Source organism: Pocillopora damicornis, chromosome 8 (assembly GCF_964200805.1).
Source record: "Pocillopora damicornis chromosome 8, jaPocDami1.2, whole genome shotgun sequence".
Classification (NCBI taxonomy): Eukaryota; Metazoa; Cnidaria; class Anthozoa; order Scleractinia; family Pocilloporidae; genus Pocillopora; species Pocillopora damicornis.
The window spans coordinates 8,164,640-8,182,587 of record NC_142677.1 but is presented as its reverse complement, the minus strand read 5'-3'; the positions used below and the strand labels follow the sequence as shown (position 1 = coordinate 8,182,587).

The 17,948-nt window shown below is 38.0% G+C and overlaps 1 protein-coding gene and 1 long non-coding RNA gene across 5 annotated transcripts; one reads left to right on the top strand and one right to left on the bottom strand.

Moving 5' to 3' along the window:
• The first annotated feature begins 317 nt into the window (after positions 1-317).
• Positions 318-5,205, top strand: LOC149041265 (uncharacterized). The gene is made up of 2 exons (XR_016179467.1): positions 318-553; positions 2,864-5,205. It is a non-coding gene; the product is annotated as an uncharacterized LOC149041265 (long non-coding RNA).
• Positions 2,610-14,859, bottom strand: LOC113684330 (uncharacterized). Of its 4 annotated transcripts, none has more exons than XM_089181228.1 (9): positions 14,739-14,859; positions 11,628-11,848; positions 11,252-11,298; positions 9,189-9,248; positions 8,487-8,936; positions 8,017-8,145; positions 7,266-7,388; positions 4,079-4,207; positions 2,610-3,684 (listed from the first exon to the last, which is right to left on the bottom strand). In XM_089181228.1, the coding sequence occupies exons 2-9, from the start codon at positions 11,759-11,761 to the stop codon at positions 3,014-3,016; spliced, it is 1,743 nt and encodes a 580-aa protein (XP_089037354.1). In that variant the 5' UTR covers positions 11,762-11,848; positions 14,739-14,859; the 3' UTR covers positions 2,610-3,013. The 4 variants fall into 4 exon arrangements, with proteins under 4 accessions (XP_089037354.1, XP_027057486.2, XP_089037352.1 ...); XM_027201685.2 differs by lacking the exon at positions 14,739-14,859 and adding an exon at positions 13,972-14,110; XM_089181226.1 differs by lacking the exon at positions 14,739-14,859 and adding an exon at positions 13,416-13,552.
• Between the last annotated feature and the right edge of the window lie 3,089 nt (positions 14,860-17,948).

Sequence of the window (17,948 nt, the reverse complement as noted above, 5' to 3'; positions counted from 1 at the left end):
TCGAACTACCGTTTCACCTAAAAGAACAAAATTTAGCGGAAAAACCTTTTTAGTTTAGATTACCATACTGAGGAATGGTTTGTTATGCACCATGGCCTTGGAATGTTTCAGCTCAATTCCACGAGGGGCTAATCATTCAGAGAACTGAAATATGATGATGATGGAAAGGCACTGAAAGAAACAGAATTTTTTTCAGTTCCCACGCTTAGTGCAATTTTTGGATTGACAATTTTGATCTAAGGGTCACGGCAAGAAGCCCATTGGTTGAAGTGTATCACATGAGGAGATATTTAACGTAAACACATTTGACTAATTTTAGCCACGAAAAGACTTCGCGACATGAGATAATCTGATGCAAAATATGGTCGCAGAATGACTCTGAAAAGAACTTGAAAACCGATTTGAACCGGCTGACTCCTGCGCCTTGAAGGTTAAATTGAAATCAATGATTCTGCTGCCAAGAAACTTACCCAACTGCTCCTAAAAGAGATGTAAGAAACGTGTAATCTGGTCTTCAACCTTAAGGCATGCAAGGCACAGCTCGAGAACAAAGGTATTACATCGGTTAGATTCACAGATTACGAGGCATGTATAGGAATGACTACCTACGTTCCAGGGCTTTATTTGACTTACTTCTTGTCACTAGTCATGAGGTTTACCTGATATTTGTGAAGGTCTTTCTTCACAGCGAAATAGCCAACAACTGAATGGAGTTTATTATGTTTGCTTATTTCATTTTGTGGAGACTGCATGCAATGACCTACCTAACGGCAAGTTTGCGACAAATCAAGCCCAAAATATAAGAAGGAAATTTCACAGTCTCCATTTCAGGTCATTTGTTGCCCATGTACGGATTACCTTTGTCAAAATACCAGTTAGCATTAGTTTAATGCCTTTTGCTAACCCGAGGAGCAAGTGAGTTTTTAGACCTTTCGAGCTTTCACGTGTTTTGAAGTATGTAGCCGCAAACAGGTCATAACCACGTGTGGAAAGTCACGTGCAACCTTTAAGAATAGGTTTTTGCAGGAATTGTTGCCGCGATAGTTTAGGTTTTCTGATGTACTTAAATAACCAATTGTAGGTAAAACGATAAGCCTCTAGACTACCCTTCCATCTGATTTGTGCTAACGAAGTGTTTTTTAATACAACCTAGCAGCCCTACGTAGGTTGCAACTTTTTGTTTAAATTCCATAACAAGAGGTGTGACGTTTTTTTGGTTTACGTGGAATTTCAGGCAACAAGTTACTCTTGAAGTAAGCTGGTTTCTCCAATGTGTAACAGAGAGTGATTCGCCTCTGGTCGGTTTTATGGTGATAGGGGGTTGATGATTTTATTCAATAGTTCGTTGCAAATGCAAGGGATTTATCTGAATGCAGTCGACCTCGCTAACGCGAACCTTCAAGGGAAATGCACTTTGATAAATTTGGCTACATCACAGACTTCGAGTGCTACTGGAACGTTGTGAAGAAGGGGTTATGCAACGAAACTTCATGAGGACGCAATTCGCTGTAGTTGTGTACCCTGAAACGAAACCCAGATGGACGGGCACTAGAAAAGTTCAATATTTTACCTATTTAAATACAATATTCTGAACACAGAACACTTCGTTTTGGCTCATTACGACGTGAAACGCATCGCTCGATTTATTGAGAGTAAGATTTTACCAAGAATGAACTAAACGGAGCGGAAAATTTATTTAGGTTTGCGTAAGGTTCAAGTCAGCAAGGGTTGCCGAGATCGAAATTGCGTTAAACGAATAACAGATGTCAAAAGGGGAAATCGATTTTTTTCAAGCTGGCGAGGGTAATTGAGTGTCGACTGTTTTTCCTTGCTCTCAGGAGAAAGATACACATAAATTTTGATAATTCACGCAAACGTGCGATATTGCATTCTCATTTATCAATAGCATTTATTTCAATTCATCATGCCTGCTCTCTTCTGGCTTGCAACCTCGACGACAACAAGAATGATCCGTAGTTTTATGGATGCATATTGTTCATATCGATCGGTATCCGAGCTGACTCCAGTCGACGTCGAAAATAAAGGACCTACAGTAATTAAAAAAAGAAATACGAAAATTTGGCAACTGGTGTCCGCTTCCTACAGCTCAGTCCAGCGGCGGGATACATCAAAATTTATGCAAGGCCACGTGAATATTTACCAGCTAACCATAGTCATTGGGAAGGAGGGGGTGGGGGGTGGGTGGGTGGGGGTCTAACAGGTAAATTTGTTTCATTTTATACCTAGTTTCTTCCTTTGTTCAATTTTTTTTCTCCGGCACAGGACGATCTTCATTTGAAAACATGACTAGGTACTCTTGATGTCTGAGGCAAATAGTTTATTTATACGCTAGTCTCTTAGGGGGGGCTTTTATCATCACAAGCGGGCAGTTTCTGTTTCACTTTTCAGTCCTGTTACCGACATGAATTGATTAACATAGTGCTCTCGATAAAAAGATATTCCTTTCATTAACAAGTTCTTACTCAGGCAACATTAAGTCATGTTATAGATCTTCTAGTTTGAATTTAATTGACAGGTCAGTTTAATCAAACCTCCGAAAATGTGGCATACCCGATAACTGCTAGTCTTTTGAATTACGAGATTGTACCTTTTAAAAACCTTATCTGTTGTGTTTATTTTTTAAAGGTAAAATACAGTGTCATTTCTCACGCCTACATCCGACTGTACCTCTCTTTAACCTTCCAAACATCGACCTGGATTCATTGTCATGCTGTTTTGTCCTTACCACAATTTTATTGCAGAGTCTCTGAGATACGTCGAATTAAATAATATTTCTACGTTAGCGCTTTTTTCGTATTGCGTGGTCGTTAACATAGGTGCTTTTTCATGATTGTTTTGTCAGGTGGACATACTTTCCGTAGTTACCAGGCGATACACCACTTCTTGCGATGAAATCCAGTGAAAGCCAGTGAAGTTGTTTCCATTCTGTTGTGACCATTTCCCGCGCAACGGAGAATCAGCGCTTCGGCACTGTCTGGTGGAACAAGTTTTTTCAAAGATAACTTCTACTGCCAGCATTGCCTTGAGGCAGTCGTATTGGCGGTGTTATCTCGATCTGCAGCAAAGCATGCGCATTTCGTTTCGTGCCTGAGGTGTCGCGGGCTGCAACAGATGTTCGAAATTTCTTTGAAGGAGTAACATCACAAAACGGCAGAAGACTTCTTTGAATCTTGATTTTTCCTCCCCCAGTGATTGAAAAGTGATCTAACTTTCGTAGAAAGCTGATTCGAGTGCTACCACCCCTCCCTATGTTTTTTGTCTGAGCGCGATAAACAGTCGTATTTAATGGCGTGTTACAAGGAACCTTGATATAAAAAGACGAACGTGTAAAAGACAAAGACCCTCCGCGGCTTTGAACTTTTGAAAAGTTAATGAGTACAAATGCCTTGGCTGATCTATGCTTCTTTCCATCAAAACTGCTAGCTTCAATCTCAAGTAGGAAAGTTCGCATTTCGCGTATGTCGGGTCTTTTACTAAGAATAATTTCTCCAGTTCTTGAGTTGATTTCAAAAATCGTAGGTGTCTTGAGGTTCTCCGATAAAAGAGCGTAAGTGATGATGCGTCTATCCGGGAAAGTTCTTGCCTGTAGTTTACTAACCACCGTGTGAAGACGCGTACTTTCACTTACTTTCACCATGTATTGGTCATTGGTAAAGGAAATTTCTAAATTGAACAAGAATGAAAGAACGTCAGAAAAGACATTTGCTATAAGAAATTGTTTATCAGATTTTGCTCCTCTATCTTTTTGTTCAAATTGTCCCTCTTTTCTGTTTGTTTTCATTTACGTTTTTGCCTGCAGGAAGCTAAGTGCACGTGCTATTGAAACAAAAGTCCCTGAAGTTTTTCTTCCCTGCGGGTAGATGAAAAGAGATCATGCCAACGAAGTTGGTAAAAATCTTGACAGAGCCATGATTTATGAATAAACCCCTAGCAGGAAAGAAGCGGCTATGTGCCAACTTTCTTGTGGTTAGCCTTCATATCACGCAAACAAGTTATCAAGAGCGTAAATTGGCGCTGCAAATGGAAATAGTTTCTGGAGATTAATCAATCCTCTTACCAAGATAACACGTTTTTTTATCAGAGTTCAGCGCATATCCCGATGGACATGCGCAGCGGTACGAGGATCTTGTGTTAATGCAGAGGTGGGAACATCCTCCGTTGTTCTTAGTGCACTCGCTTCTACCTGCTGAGGTAAAAGAAATTGACTGAACATAAGCGTAAGCGATTAATAGTGAGCAGGTAAGGAAAAATGTTATTTACAGTTTCAGAAAAACGGCGAAAGTGACACGGGTGTATACTTAAACAGCCCGCAACAATAGACAGTATATGGTATTGCAGATGGCTCTTTACCGTATGTTGTCGCTAGGATTTAAGCGAAAGAGACGAGGGGAACATTATACAATCTAACCTTTAACAGAGTTAACGGGACAAAAAGTGCCTTCTTAAAACTACCAGAACAGGACTATGAGAGTTTCGTCTTCAAGAAGGCAAACAACGAATTTACTTGTAGATCCCACCGAGCAAATACTATCACTCATCAATGACAAAGAATCTATAGAGGATTATATTATTTACAAAGTATTATCGACTGATCTTAAAATGAACCATCATCAAATGAAAACAGTGGCGCCAAAGTGATAATTTCGTGCACACAACACTAATTTGTAAAAAAGCCTTCGAGTGAGCAATTCTCACTCAGTTTGAGCTAACAGCTTACTTCTGATATGCAAATAGAAACTGTGGAGCTACTTTTGGACTGTCCGTGATAATCAACTGCTCCTAACAAGGAAATCCTATGTTGGCACCTGCAGGCCGGAGACTTGTCATGACTCCCCTATTTTTGGCGTTGTCTATCACACTTTATCCCTTTTTACCTTAAATGCCTTTTCAAACTTGTTATTTAAAAAAAAAAAAAGGGTCTTGAAAATTGGAGAAAAAAAAGCTCACGAGTACTCGCCTGAGTCGAAAGAATGCGGCTTACACTAAACCTAATGACAGCTGCTAATGATCGGATGGTGATCAGATTGGAAGTTAGGATGAGCGTTTCCTCCCTTGAATAGAGGATCAATTCCAAGCTTGCAATAGGCCAAGTTTATCACAAATGGAAAGTTTTCTTGTTTGTTAGTTTTGAAGCCTAATTATAGAAAAACATTTGATATTAAAACGGAAGCCATAAATCTAAAAGGAAATTGCTTGAGCTTGTAATCCTGTTAAAAAGGAGAATTGGAAAACTTGACACCGATCGTTTTTCGCCTTATTTACAGGAGTGCTATTATTACTGTGATATAGGATAGTTCGCATGTATATGTTAACATTTTCCCACGATATGGATATATCCAGACGAAATTTGAAATTTTCTACATAAATAGCGCTAAATATATGAGATAAGATTAGGAATTTCTGGCGTCAGCAGTATCTGCTATGGAAACGCATTTCCTTTAGAGAGTCCTTTTTCAAGGTCCGTGCAGCCATGGCCAGGAATCTGCATGCAAGGCAATTTTTTACTAATCAAGTATAACGAGATACATCAAGCATCTGTCAGCTCGCATCAGTAGTTTGTTGCTAATGTTATTTAAGAGAATCAAAACCGTCGCATATGGGCTGTGTGCCCTTGCTCCAAATTCCACCCACTGCCAGTGGGCCTTGACAATATGGCACCAAATCACCCTTCATCTTAGTCTTCGTCAAGAGCCAAATTGTTTTTCACTTACTTTTAATTAACACATAGGAAAAAAGTCACAAAACGAACTAATCATCACACTATTCAGCTTTTTTTAAAATCATAAATCTCTTTGAAAATTGATTCAGAGCCGTTTTGAACTTTGACAGTTTCTAAAAATCAGCCCGTAATCGCCGACTTTCTATTTCCGGTTCTAAAGATGGAAAGCGACGGAAATTTCTTGCTGTCGATAGATAATCTCACTGCACACGAGACACGCGGTAAACCACACATGACACAATTATTCCAAATATTACGCCTTTGTTGTTTTAAAACGTTTATCTCATTAATTGATTGTTGACTTTTCTTTTGAACTTTTGTGATCCAGGTACGTGCGGGCACGTACGCCAAGCCTTAAAGTATCTTGGGAAATTGTCCGACTCAGCCGCATATAGATGACGACGTCGCCGATCACGCCGCGGGGAACCTTAAGCGATAACTAACTTTTATGAGAGAATTCTAATAAATTTTTGGACATATTTTCTATTTAAGGTGGTTGAAATCATTTTCATCTAAATTTAATCTGTTAGACTGACATAATGATCTCTTTACTAATATTTTTTGTCTTTACAGAGAAACATTCGCTATTGGTTGGAACTATCATCAAAATATAAGTAGCAACACAGAAGATATACATACATATATATATATATATATATATATATATATATATATATGGGATAGAGGGAAAAAGTTCAAGAACAATCGTGAAATTGTGCGGGAGGATGGCCAATAGATTGTCAATTAAAATTAAATTAGTTGCTTCTAAGTGAAAGCGCTTGCAACGTTGATCCAAATTTGGATTTTCCTTGGGAAAAAAGGGAATCTAGAAACTTCTGAGCAACCGTGATCGCTTTTAGGATTAGGAATGGTTCTTGCGCATGTTAAAGCTTATGTTGGAGCTAAGTTTAGTCAGAGAAGCTTTATTGTAGATGCTGCGAGAAAACTCTTTAAAAAAGACACTGAATATTCCAGTGAAACTCACCAATATTTAATGTAATTTCATTAAAAACTTAATAACACGTTTTGTCTATGAACTCGTCGACATATGTATTTCAGTTACTAGATATCAGACTGATATGCTGTGTCTTGAATGGATAAAAACAATTGCAGCAAATAATTGTCTCCATTTTTTCCGATTGTGTTCTCTTGTTGGCCTGTGTGTAGCCTTGCAGCAAAAACCAGGAGACCAGATGCAAGAGCTAATGCTCTCTTGTTATTTAGGTGAAGTTTTTAGCCTTCGTCATTGCAATATATGATAAAAGATAACTTATAAAATGATTGAACTTTTACGAAAAGATGACTCAACATAACTGTGTGATGCGTTGTTTGCATAAGCAAGAAACGATTTAACTGTCTACACGCCCGCACAAAATCTCCTGAAAACCCTTCAGTATGTCAGTGCTTTAACTAATAGCCATAAATACTATGAGAAAGTCTGCGCATTCCATCTATTACGCATGTTCGGGGCGCAGTTTTATCCCTTTCGCGTAAAACCTGAGGTTCCTTCAATTATTTCGATTACCTCTGCACCTTTTCCCGTCCGGTGCTAGTTTATAGCCTTTTCTGCACTTGCAATAATGGCTTCCCCTCGTGTTCACGCACTTGTGTTGGCAACCTCCATTATTATATTTGCATTCATTAATGTCTGCGATAAAAGACAAAAGATGTCATCGAATGACCTCACTTACACTGATCGGCTACTTTTTTTTTTTTTACTTTCGTTTTTCTGGTTGTCTCCTTGTTTCAATGTATTTGTTTATTTTTCAAAGTGACAGTTTTTTCCGTATTCACAACTTAAGCTGGTTGCAGTATGTATCACTTATATCAAACAATTTGGAACTTAGTCATCACTCAAAACAGCCAAATCTATCCTTTGCTTATCAATAAAAGCTTCTCTTTAATCTTACCTATGTAAGCAAAATCTAAAATATTTTGAACATAAGATTAATTACTGAGCAAAGCAAGTGAAGCGAAAGAGTATTCATCTATGTCAAGGAGTAGATTGAGAATAGCTGTCGTGGGCGTCATTTAAGAAAGTTATTATTATTATCGAGTTCAGGTTATGCACATGAACTTGAAGTTGAAACAAAGTGTTTTAACTATGAAAAAATCAATAAATTTTTAACCAATCGTGCAACTCAGGCGTGATGAAAAGATAAAAAATTTTTTCAGGCATCCAACTATTGGTTTAACATCAAGATGTGCTAATCCATAGCAAAATCATAAAAGTGTAAGCCTTTTAAGAGTTATCAGTACATTTAACTTCCACCTACCCACGCAAGTCGCCTCCTGCTTTCGTCCTTTGCTGACATAACCATCAAGGCAGCCACACACAAAACTTCCAAGCGTGTTTGTGCACAGCGTGGGAAATGTGCACACATCCATTTTGCACTCGTTTTCATCTGTTTAAGAGTGAAGAATGTAGAAATTAAAAAACGTGAACATTATTAGTAATGTCTTCATTTCATTGTGTTAGAAGCTAAAATAGGAGGTCCTTGTGCGTACATGCGTCATAATCATTAGCTTGTTGAAAGGATGGATATCGCAGTCCGACTAGAAGAGAGGTCTTCTTTTTTTCGGTGACAGAAAAGCACAGAGAAAGGCTGTGCGGGTTTATTACCTCTCAAATTCCTCATTTTCCCGAGAATTTCCTGCGTGGAACCTCATTCACTTTTTCTACTTTACTTCGGTGGATATAAATTTACTCACTTGTCTTTATTCAAGAATGAATACTTGAACTTACCAATTGCAGTGTAGGTTATGGAGAATCCCTTGCCAGTGATTGACTGATCAGAGTAAAATTGAACCCAGAGAGTGTTTTTTTTGGATATGAATCTGAATGGCACTGCACTTCCACAGTGTATGTGTGGATTTCGAAACTGTTTTGAACTGGACAGCATAACTTTATCCTTTTGGCAATTATCTGAATTTTGAAGATCAATTGATCCGAAGCGGGCCTTGATAAGGTATCCACGAGGTACTTGTACTTTCCAAGTGCATACTTGGTTTACGTCATAGTTGTTAGGGAAGTTTGGGGAACGGATTCTACCGTGGGTTTTCCTGAGTAGAATGGTCTTTCTGCTGCACCTTGCTGACAAACTGGAGTTGGTGGGAGCACCACTCGTAGAGGGTGTGGGTATTTGAGTTAAGTTGAAATAACCACTATTTATAGATCTTTGGGTTGCGTTGGAAGCTGTGCAAAATAAATAACCTGTTCAGAATGACGTTAATATCTATGTCCGAGCATGGCACGAAATTCTCTGGTAACGGCATACGAGTTGCAAAACTTGCAGAAGCTCTGAATTAGAGAGAGAGCGAGACTAACTTTTCTATAACAATGAAACGTCTCTAAAACAACCTAGTTATCCTCAGCTGAAAAAAATTGTAGCAACAGAAAAACTCTCCCGTCTTTATGTCATACTGTGTACAGTCAAGTTGTAATTACCTGTAGTAATGAGTACTTGAGTTGCATTGGTTTCATTGGTTGCGTTGGTTGCGTTGGAACCTGTACAGATGAAAAAAGCAGTTAGAATATCTTAAATTTTTTATCCACGAGAAGAAATTAATGCATTAAATTCACTGAATTTTCCTAACGCAATCTTTTTTCTAAATTGACAAAAATTTAGCTTGTTACTTTGCAACCCTCTTGGTTAAGTTATTACTTGGTCAGCGGACTGCTGGGGTAATATGCCAGTTTATGACACTTGTTTATCTGTGACACCCCTAAATCCCGCCAGACACTCATACCCTTTGACTCAGTGAGAGGACTTTATCTTTACCAAAGCATAATTCGGCGAAATGTGTCTCCTCCCCAACAAGAAAAAGATAGTGTTATCAAGATGTCATAGGATATATTGCTGCCGCCTATTTTTCTCTTCTTCACGTTACAGACATATAGAAAGCGGTATTTATTACGATACGTGCCACTCGACTTGCGGACATTTCAATTGCTTAAAAATTTATTGTGTGGCCACAAAAATGTTTTATTTCTTTCGACAAACACTTTTTATTGGCCCGGGTCTGAGTGACAGTTTTATTTGATTTTCTGAAACACTCGAGTATCTTAAACCAGAGAACAAATCAGAACTGCCTATAAAGTCTAAATTTAACCTTCAAGTCTCAGCGATGAAATCCTGTTGCATTTTGTTAGTTGCAGGAAGAACCTTCGTTTTTGTTTACGTATTGTGTTAAATAAAAAGTCTTTGTGGAGTTACCATTTGCTTCAGTTGTCTTAAAAAAGTAAACTTCAAAAGGACTCGTGAAAAGTTCTCAACGTTTCCCCTTTTAACCGCTTTTGTTCCAGAAAGCCTAAAATAATTACCACAGTTATAACAGGTTAAAGCCTTTGATTTCGTACACCTTTAAGTTAATCACTTCTTCTAGAAAGTTCCTTATAATCAAAATATTTAAAATTATTTTTAGGTTTTTTCCGACCTGCCTTCTTTTGTAAAACCGGCATACGGATACCAATTGCTGCTCTGTTAGTGATCATGACAAGAACTCACGCACAATAAGCTGTTGATGGATGGATTGCCAACTTTAGAGGGACGACATGATAAGGCGCGACTTTCGACTAATGACTTGAGCGCTCGTATGAACATCTCACTTTGCTGAAAACTTTGCTGAAAACTTGGCTGAAGCTTTGTTTCGAGGAGACACATTACTAAGCGGTTCTTTTCATGTAAATATAGGATTGAAATGAAATGAAAAGATAAGGGAAGGCTTTAACGTAATCAGGGTAGCAACACTTGCCATAGGTAGACCGAGATTAAAGTTTCCGTCTACAAATAATTACAAGATTGGTGTATGATAAAAGCTATTTCCGTACAACATAAAGCAATCAATGCCTTCTGAGGACCTCGAGTTTACTGAATGCATCCCTTATATCAACAAAAATAGTTGAGCCCACCATACGCTGCTATCACAGTGCGGCGATAAAATGTTTTTGAATTGGAAAAAGAAAACACGATCCAGGATTATGAGACGGCATCATACTATAGCAAGAAACACTCCTGAATAAACATTTGTGAGCAGTTACAAAAACAAACGTAAATTCCAACGTGAAGGTAAAAAAAAAAAAAAAAAAAATTCGAATCGAGGTGATACTTCTAGAATGAAGTCTATTTCAGCCATTCTGTCTCCATTTTTAGCTGAATCAAGCTGCAAGGATCTTATTCCCATCGAACTCATATTTTCTCTGTTCCGGCGAGAAAAGTATTAAGAAGCGTGAATTTCATTAAAGCTCTTCTTTTCTGTTTTCTCATGCAGTGAGGGCCCTTTTTATATTAATACTCTTTCAAGACTGATTAGCAATCGCCAGTAAGTCTAGCACGTCAAGCCCCAAGTGACTCGTTAAGTATTCTATCGTGCAATACAGCTATTAAGAAAGGCAGGAAATTTGCTTGTTAAAAAGAGCGATATGGTCAAGTATCCGACTCACCTAATAAGCGGTCTCAATCATCATTTACTGCTTTAATTTTATTAATGCAAACTTAATACTTAAATCACCTTGTGTTTGATTAAGATTTCCCTTGTATCCAGGCACAGCCGAGATTCTGCAGGATGAAATGTTTTGCCAATACTTTAAATTGTTTTCAACTAGGAGATCGCACATGTAAAATTGACCTCTGTGTCAGCTTAGCACGAAATGAGATGTAAAACGTGCAAAAGGTTTGAATTAGAAAGAGGCCTACTTTAACTTTTACTATGAAACGCTTAAGCAACAAGGGTTCTCTTCAATACAAAAGCCATGTGTCGTCTAACTGCATAATATCTTCACCTACAAGGAAACTCTGCAGTCATCAGTTCGCACATGAAACGAGAGCTACGGGTATTTCTAAAAGTTTTCCATAAAACTTAAAGCGGTTTTTTTTTTTTTACTTACATGAGGATCCCGAGGAGAAACACAAAAGCTATAGACTTGTTCATGGCTGATCGACTTGCTCCAGCTATCTTGAAATGACGCGTGCACTCCGGACTTGACTGAAGAGTTTTATAGGTTGCGTATACGTATTTCATAAATCATCGGCTTTGATGGCGTTTGGCATTCCTTTCAAGGGTACATTTACAGCCAATCATTATAAACCAAAGGGGCAAACATTCTTCCTGTATAAAGAGGGAGTATCACAATACATTACTCAAGATGAACTTAGGCACTTCATAATGACAAAATCAATTGCAGCTATTACGGCGGATTACCGAGGTTTAGACGTTAACAATTGTTCTTGTAAACTTTGGCCACTAATTGCACAGTACAGCAGGAAACGCGTCTCTTTAACTAGCTTGAGTATAAAGATGCGGTTATCCTTTTAACACGTCGAAACTGTTGCCGGCCCCGTTCCGCAATTGTTAACGAAACATTAATTAATCCGACCGTCGCCAAACGTACCTTTAGATGAAGATATCAGTTAGTTTACTAATTTTAGTTAATCCCAAATTGCTTGACACTTGAGAAATGCCTGAAGACTGACGAAGTAACGAAACTTGATCTCTTAAATTTGGCCTTGAAGATTTGAAGAGAGACCCCTATTAATCAAAACCTGCAACATGAAACTCGACCACCGAGTTGATTATTTGCGGCACACTTTAACATCAAGAGCGCGGCGATTGCCTTATTGTTTTACAGTAACGATTTTTATCTTACTTAGGGCTGTGCGATCTTAAATCGTCGACAGTTAAAGCTCACCTCCCTTATTTAATTTTGTTTAGTATTTCTACAAACCAGCAGTCTTCTAAGACATCCTTTGGACAATTAATCAGTTACAATCTTTTGGCAGGACTCAATTTCCTCCTTTGTTTTCTTTTAAGTTATATAGACTTTCTGGAAGAGGTTTAGAGAGGCTTCTGAATAAAAGCCAAGAAAATTGATATAACTGGGGATTCTAGGTGTTTTGCTCGTAAGGCGTTGAAATAGACGGAGCGTATTTCCCTGTTTTCAGGATTTGATTGGTACCAGGTTGTCATGATTTCGCCACGGAGTCTACATACACCACATAGTGTCACATCTCACTGCTTGCAACTTAAAATCATAAATCATCTTCAATTGAAAAACATTCGCAGACTGGTAAGCTTTGTAAATAGTTTTTCAGAAGCGTCAGCATATACGCCTAAATTGCAACGAGAATGATTCTAAAGAACTTCTTCAGGTTGCATCAATATCTAAGTCCAGGGAGGGAGAGGAAGTAGAGTGGAATAAGTTACTACAAACATCAGTGTTTTCAATTGCATGCCAGAGTTGATGATCGGTCTTGAATGATGATGATAATAAAGAAAAACTACAACTGCGCTTTTTACTAACGTGATTTCCTTTTATCGTGATCGCATTTCTTTTTGGAAGAACGTCTTCCAATTGGAAAAATGAGGTAAACTTACATAACAAGAACAATCGTTGGAACCTCAACAAACTTGATTGCATGAAAACCTTATGACTGCACGGATGTAGATACTATAGCTAAGGCAGCAGTTAATACCTCAGATATTTCATCCTAATCTATCTTTAGAAAAGAAAAAAAGATTTTAAGAAAGGAAAATCAGAGACTGTGGCGTGCGTGCGGTTTGTTCGCACGTGTGCATTTCATCTTAACTATACGTTCCCATGATACGACTACAACATATTTTAACAAATATCAATGAAACAAATAAACGACAATTATTGGTCATGTAATTATCTGACCTCATTAGTAAACTGCCTTCCCGTCGCCAATGAAAATAGCGGGTTCCTTGGTCTAAGCCGAAAAGCGGAATTTTTTCGGTAAGCTGGTAAAAATATAAAGCGTAGACGGGAAATTTAAAATTTCAAGCTCGTGCTCGGGCCATGAACTAAATGATGGTTCAGGATTTATCGCTTTTATAAATAGTTTCACGCCTCTTTTCTAATTCGTTTTTACCATAACAAAGCAGTCATTTGCTGATTGGTTTTTTTTTAGCATTACGAAGGTCTTTCATGTGGTGTAGTCTGTATTGTTACTTAGAATGTGCACAACAGATTTGCCAATAGGCTCAAAGTTATTATGACTCGCTGAGGTGACGGTCACGGTGTCTAGTGAAGGGCGCCACAGAGCTTGTGACTGACTCAGTGTCACATTTACAAGGCGCCAATACCGTCATTATTGCTGCGTCAATTGTCATGGATCTCATTAGCACGTTTAACACTGGCAAAATTTTCTCGGCAATGTCATGAATCTCGCCTAAAACTGAAAAAGCATTGTCACAATATATTTATAAATAACCTCTTGCAAATGTGGTATGTGTAATAAGTTTTCATGCATATACGCGTGTTTTCTGCGTTCCGTCTTGTTCTGCTTTACGCGGGAGGCTCGAAGAAGTTTGTGAGGAGGGCAACACTCATGGAGCTGCGTAGTCATGGAGCTGATCATACGAACCCTTGGGGTTAAACGAAGAGATCATCTCGAATTAAGCTCACGCGGCTTTCCCTTTTCAAGAACTTGCCGCTTTCTGTTAACTTAACGTTCTGTATATCTCTTATTTGAAATTCGCAAAAATAACAATCGCGTAATTCACAGTTTGAATTTTGTCCAAAAGTTAAATTAAAATTAAGATATGGGTAAACGTGAACTTGATCCTTTCAGCAATGTAAGCGATTCAACGAAAAATCAACTTATACAAGGTGTATTAGCTCACAGCAGGAAACTTGCTAGTAATAGTGGATTTATTAAACGCAATAACCATAAAATTCATCTTATCTATTGAAGATGTTGGGACGCATCTTTCTAAGTTAGAAGTTTTTTCGTACAAAACCAATGCAATAGTTTGCCTACAAACTCCAATTAAACGTTATTTCTTGCCAGACCGGGCAAGCTACTTGGAAAGCTACTAACAGTCGTAAACGACGTCCAAACGAATCCTAAGTATAAAGAACTCACTACACCTGTTCAGCTTGAATGAATGACATATTGAAATAAAATCGGGTAACAGAACGACTTAATTAGCTCAAACTACTCAAGCGATATTCTATCTTGATGCAATTAAAACATACCGAGACATAAATTGCTCTTGTGGTTTCTTGTTTGTCGTACTCCGTTACAAGTGCGGGCGGAAGACTTTTCTTTAACAGACGTAATTGAAGGACAACTGACTTTTCAATATTATGAATGTCAGCGAGTCGAGCTGGCGCCTTGATAATGCTTGTTGAAATGTTTACAGGTGTGAAATAGAAGTCGCGAGACACACCAGGTAATCAGGACTTACATGAATTAAGCTTGTTGCCAGCTTGTTTACGCTTTTTCTATGACCTTTTAATTATAAGGTGATGCTTTGATGATTTTGGTGTGCAGTGTATCGGTGTGTGCGGTATAAGTTGACAGTCACAATGATAAGGATGAAAATAAATCAGAAACCTTAGATTGAAGGATCTTGATATTTTTAGGAAAATGGTCCAGGCGTGGTTTTGGTTTGTCGAGCCCAATCTGCCGTTTACTATTTTAACAATTTGTCTGTGGTTGCAGAAATACATACACATCAGTTTGGTCAGAGGCGTTTAAAAAACGTCTTAAATATTATATTTGATCCTCAGTACGAGGGACATCTTTTCAAAGCGACAGACTGACAGGGTCACGTTCAGCATGTACATGTGTTTCCTAATTTCAAAAAAATTTCAGTAAGAAAACGTTTCCGCGTGTGAGGCGAGCACTATTCTGATGGAATGTTATAATTTCGATGATGGCGCGAAACCAAAGCGGATTTTTTTTGCGTGCTCGTTTGGATCATTGCAACCGATGATGAGCTCCACATAAAAATAGGAATTCCAGGGGAAGAGTCCATAGTAATTCAAATCATTAATTAAAACAGACAACTGAAATAGCAACCGTTTATTTTAAACTATTCAAGCTTTTGAAAAAATTCTTCAAGGGCCCGAAAGGAAACTAAAGGTCAGTGGTCATATAAATGTAGAATCAATTAGTAATCTAGATGAACAAACTTTCCAAAAAGGAATTATAAAATACATGTTTAACAACATCCTTGATCGTAAGAGACACTTGTCAAGAGTCTTAATGACCATTCGGATTGTTTTGGGAGCTAACAAAGAAACCAACAGATCTTGTCAATCACCAAAGCCTCCTACTCAGCCGTTCTGTCAGTTCTTGTTATTTTACCGTGCACTGGTTCTTCTTCCTCTTCTTCTTCTTCTTCTTATTATTATTATTAGTATTATTATATTATATTATCATCATTATTACTGTTATTGTCATTAGTTTATACCAGCAACATAGCGTTGACTTCTCCGCACACATATGCTTTTCACCGTAAGCATCCTGGCCACACAATGAGATACAAATGTGTGTAAGAGTAATAAAACTTACATATTCGAAGAATTTTGACATAGTCTTAGAATATTTTTGTGGTTCTTGTTGATCTGTTCTCGAATGTGATTTTTCTATGATTAACATCATTTTATGTGTTTTATTTACATAACGCTTTACACTGTTCTATCAGCGCAAGGTTTACATTTGTGAGTGTCTTCTAACTACGGAGATATCACTAAGTTGAGCCTTGAGTGCTTTAGATTGTCAAACATGGAGCACACGAGTGATGTCAACTTCCAAGGTTAGGATAACAACCTAATGAGAGTACAAGTGCGTAGCTTTTTGTCCGGCAATATTTATTAGTTCAAGTTGGAGTTGTAGTCGAAAGTTGGAGTTAGAGTTAGAGATGGAGTTAATCAAGGAGAAAACATTGTAGAAGTTGCAACAGCAAGGTATGGTAAGATAGCTTTGTGATTTCGGACTCTTGGCACCTTCCTCTTAGCGAGCTTGCTCAAGCTAGTTACCCCCTAACGTCCCTACAAAAGTTTTCCATGATTAATCCTTTGTGATAAGTTAAACAGAGTTTCGAACATTTCCTCATTTGAGCATGAAAACTGCGCGAAACGCCGACATAGTTTGAAGTAAAAAACGGTGGACAAAATGGCAGTCGATAAATATCGCATAGAGATCCAACTAATACGTCACAATGACGAGGGAAGCTAGCTGTAGAACGCACCATGCTTTGCGTATAAGGCATCTGGAGGTCTCGACCTGTCTTTTTCAGTCTACTTTTATCTCTTGGTATCTAAAACGATCCTGCTTAAATCAAATTCACTCCACTCTGGCTAACTCTTGTCGACTGACTCTATCTCTATTCGATCATTCTTTCTGAAATCTTCACTCTAAAGAACACGTTTTTGCATTTAATATCGGAGGCATTAGCCTACTGACCTTGCTAGATTAAAGATAGATTTGTTGTCAGAACACTAACCCGAAAACTTTACAAGAATCTCCCGAATAAACAACAACGTACATAATGTTTCCGATACAATTAAATCAATCTTTGACTGCATAAAGTATTTAGTGTGGGTCCAAGGCGAGGTTTGTAAAAAACTTAACTCGTCCACGAAATGGAAATTAAACAAGACAGTCACAATTAGGAAACTCGTCGCATTGGCTTAAAACCTAAATAACTCCGGACTTTGAATTCAAATAGTAACTGCTTGCTAATTATAAACAACGACAAAATCGCATTTAACTTAATACTTCATAGCACAACATTAAGGTGGGAAAAGTTGTGCTACACATGCAGCCTACACGTTAAGGGTAAAATCAAACAGATATCAGTCATTTATAGCGATAGTTACCAACATAGGACCTACTGAAGAGTCCACGGAGCACTCGCTGTATTCAGACATGACAATAAGAGCGATCTATGATCTTTTGATAAATTTTATTATCAACGCTGTTTCGATAAATGAGGTTTGCAGTCTCTTAATGACTGTTTCACAAGTTTGTTCTGCGCTAACGAAGTCGAGTTACTGTATTTTGTAATGAAATCCTACGGACCATGAAATTGTTCTCAACCTTGGGACACACTCGTTAATCTCTTTGCAAAAAAATGAACAGATCCCGTCCAAAACTATTGTATAGCGCAGCTTTATGGAATGATACGCGTAGTAGTGATAGTCTAAGCACAAGAAGAAAGCATGTTAATATTAAGGGACAAGTGATAATTCTTGAAATTGCTTCTACAAAGTCATTAAGGCTCCATCTCAACTTTACTGTTGCTTATCGAATAGATAAGCCAATAGATGGACAGGTCGGGTCAAAGGAGACATCCGTTGCTACCCAATTGTCGAAGTTATTATGCAACTCATATTGATTTCGTGAGAGCGACAGTTGAACTTATACTAGAACACTGACAAAGATTTCGCGAGATA

What these genes read in the sequence shown, in the direction of transcription:
- LOC113684330 (XM_089181228.1), bottom strand. Translation starts at nt 11,761, where the DNA reads ATGAAATACGTATACGCAACCTATAAAACTCTTCAGTCAAGTCCGGAG. An exon ending in TTTCTCCTCGGGATCCTCAT is followed by an intron (nt 11,299 to 11,627) that starts GTAAGTAAAAAA and finishes TTCATCCTGCAG; the next exon opens with AATCTCGGCTGTGCCTGGAT. An exon ending in AAATCTTAATCAAACACAAG is followed by an intron (nt 9,249 to 11,251) that starts GTGATTTAAGTA and finishes TCATCTGTACAG; the next exon opens with GTTCCAACGCAACCAACGCA.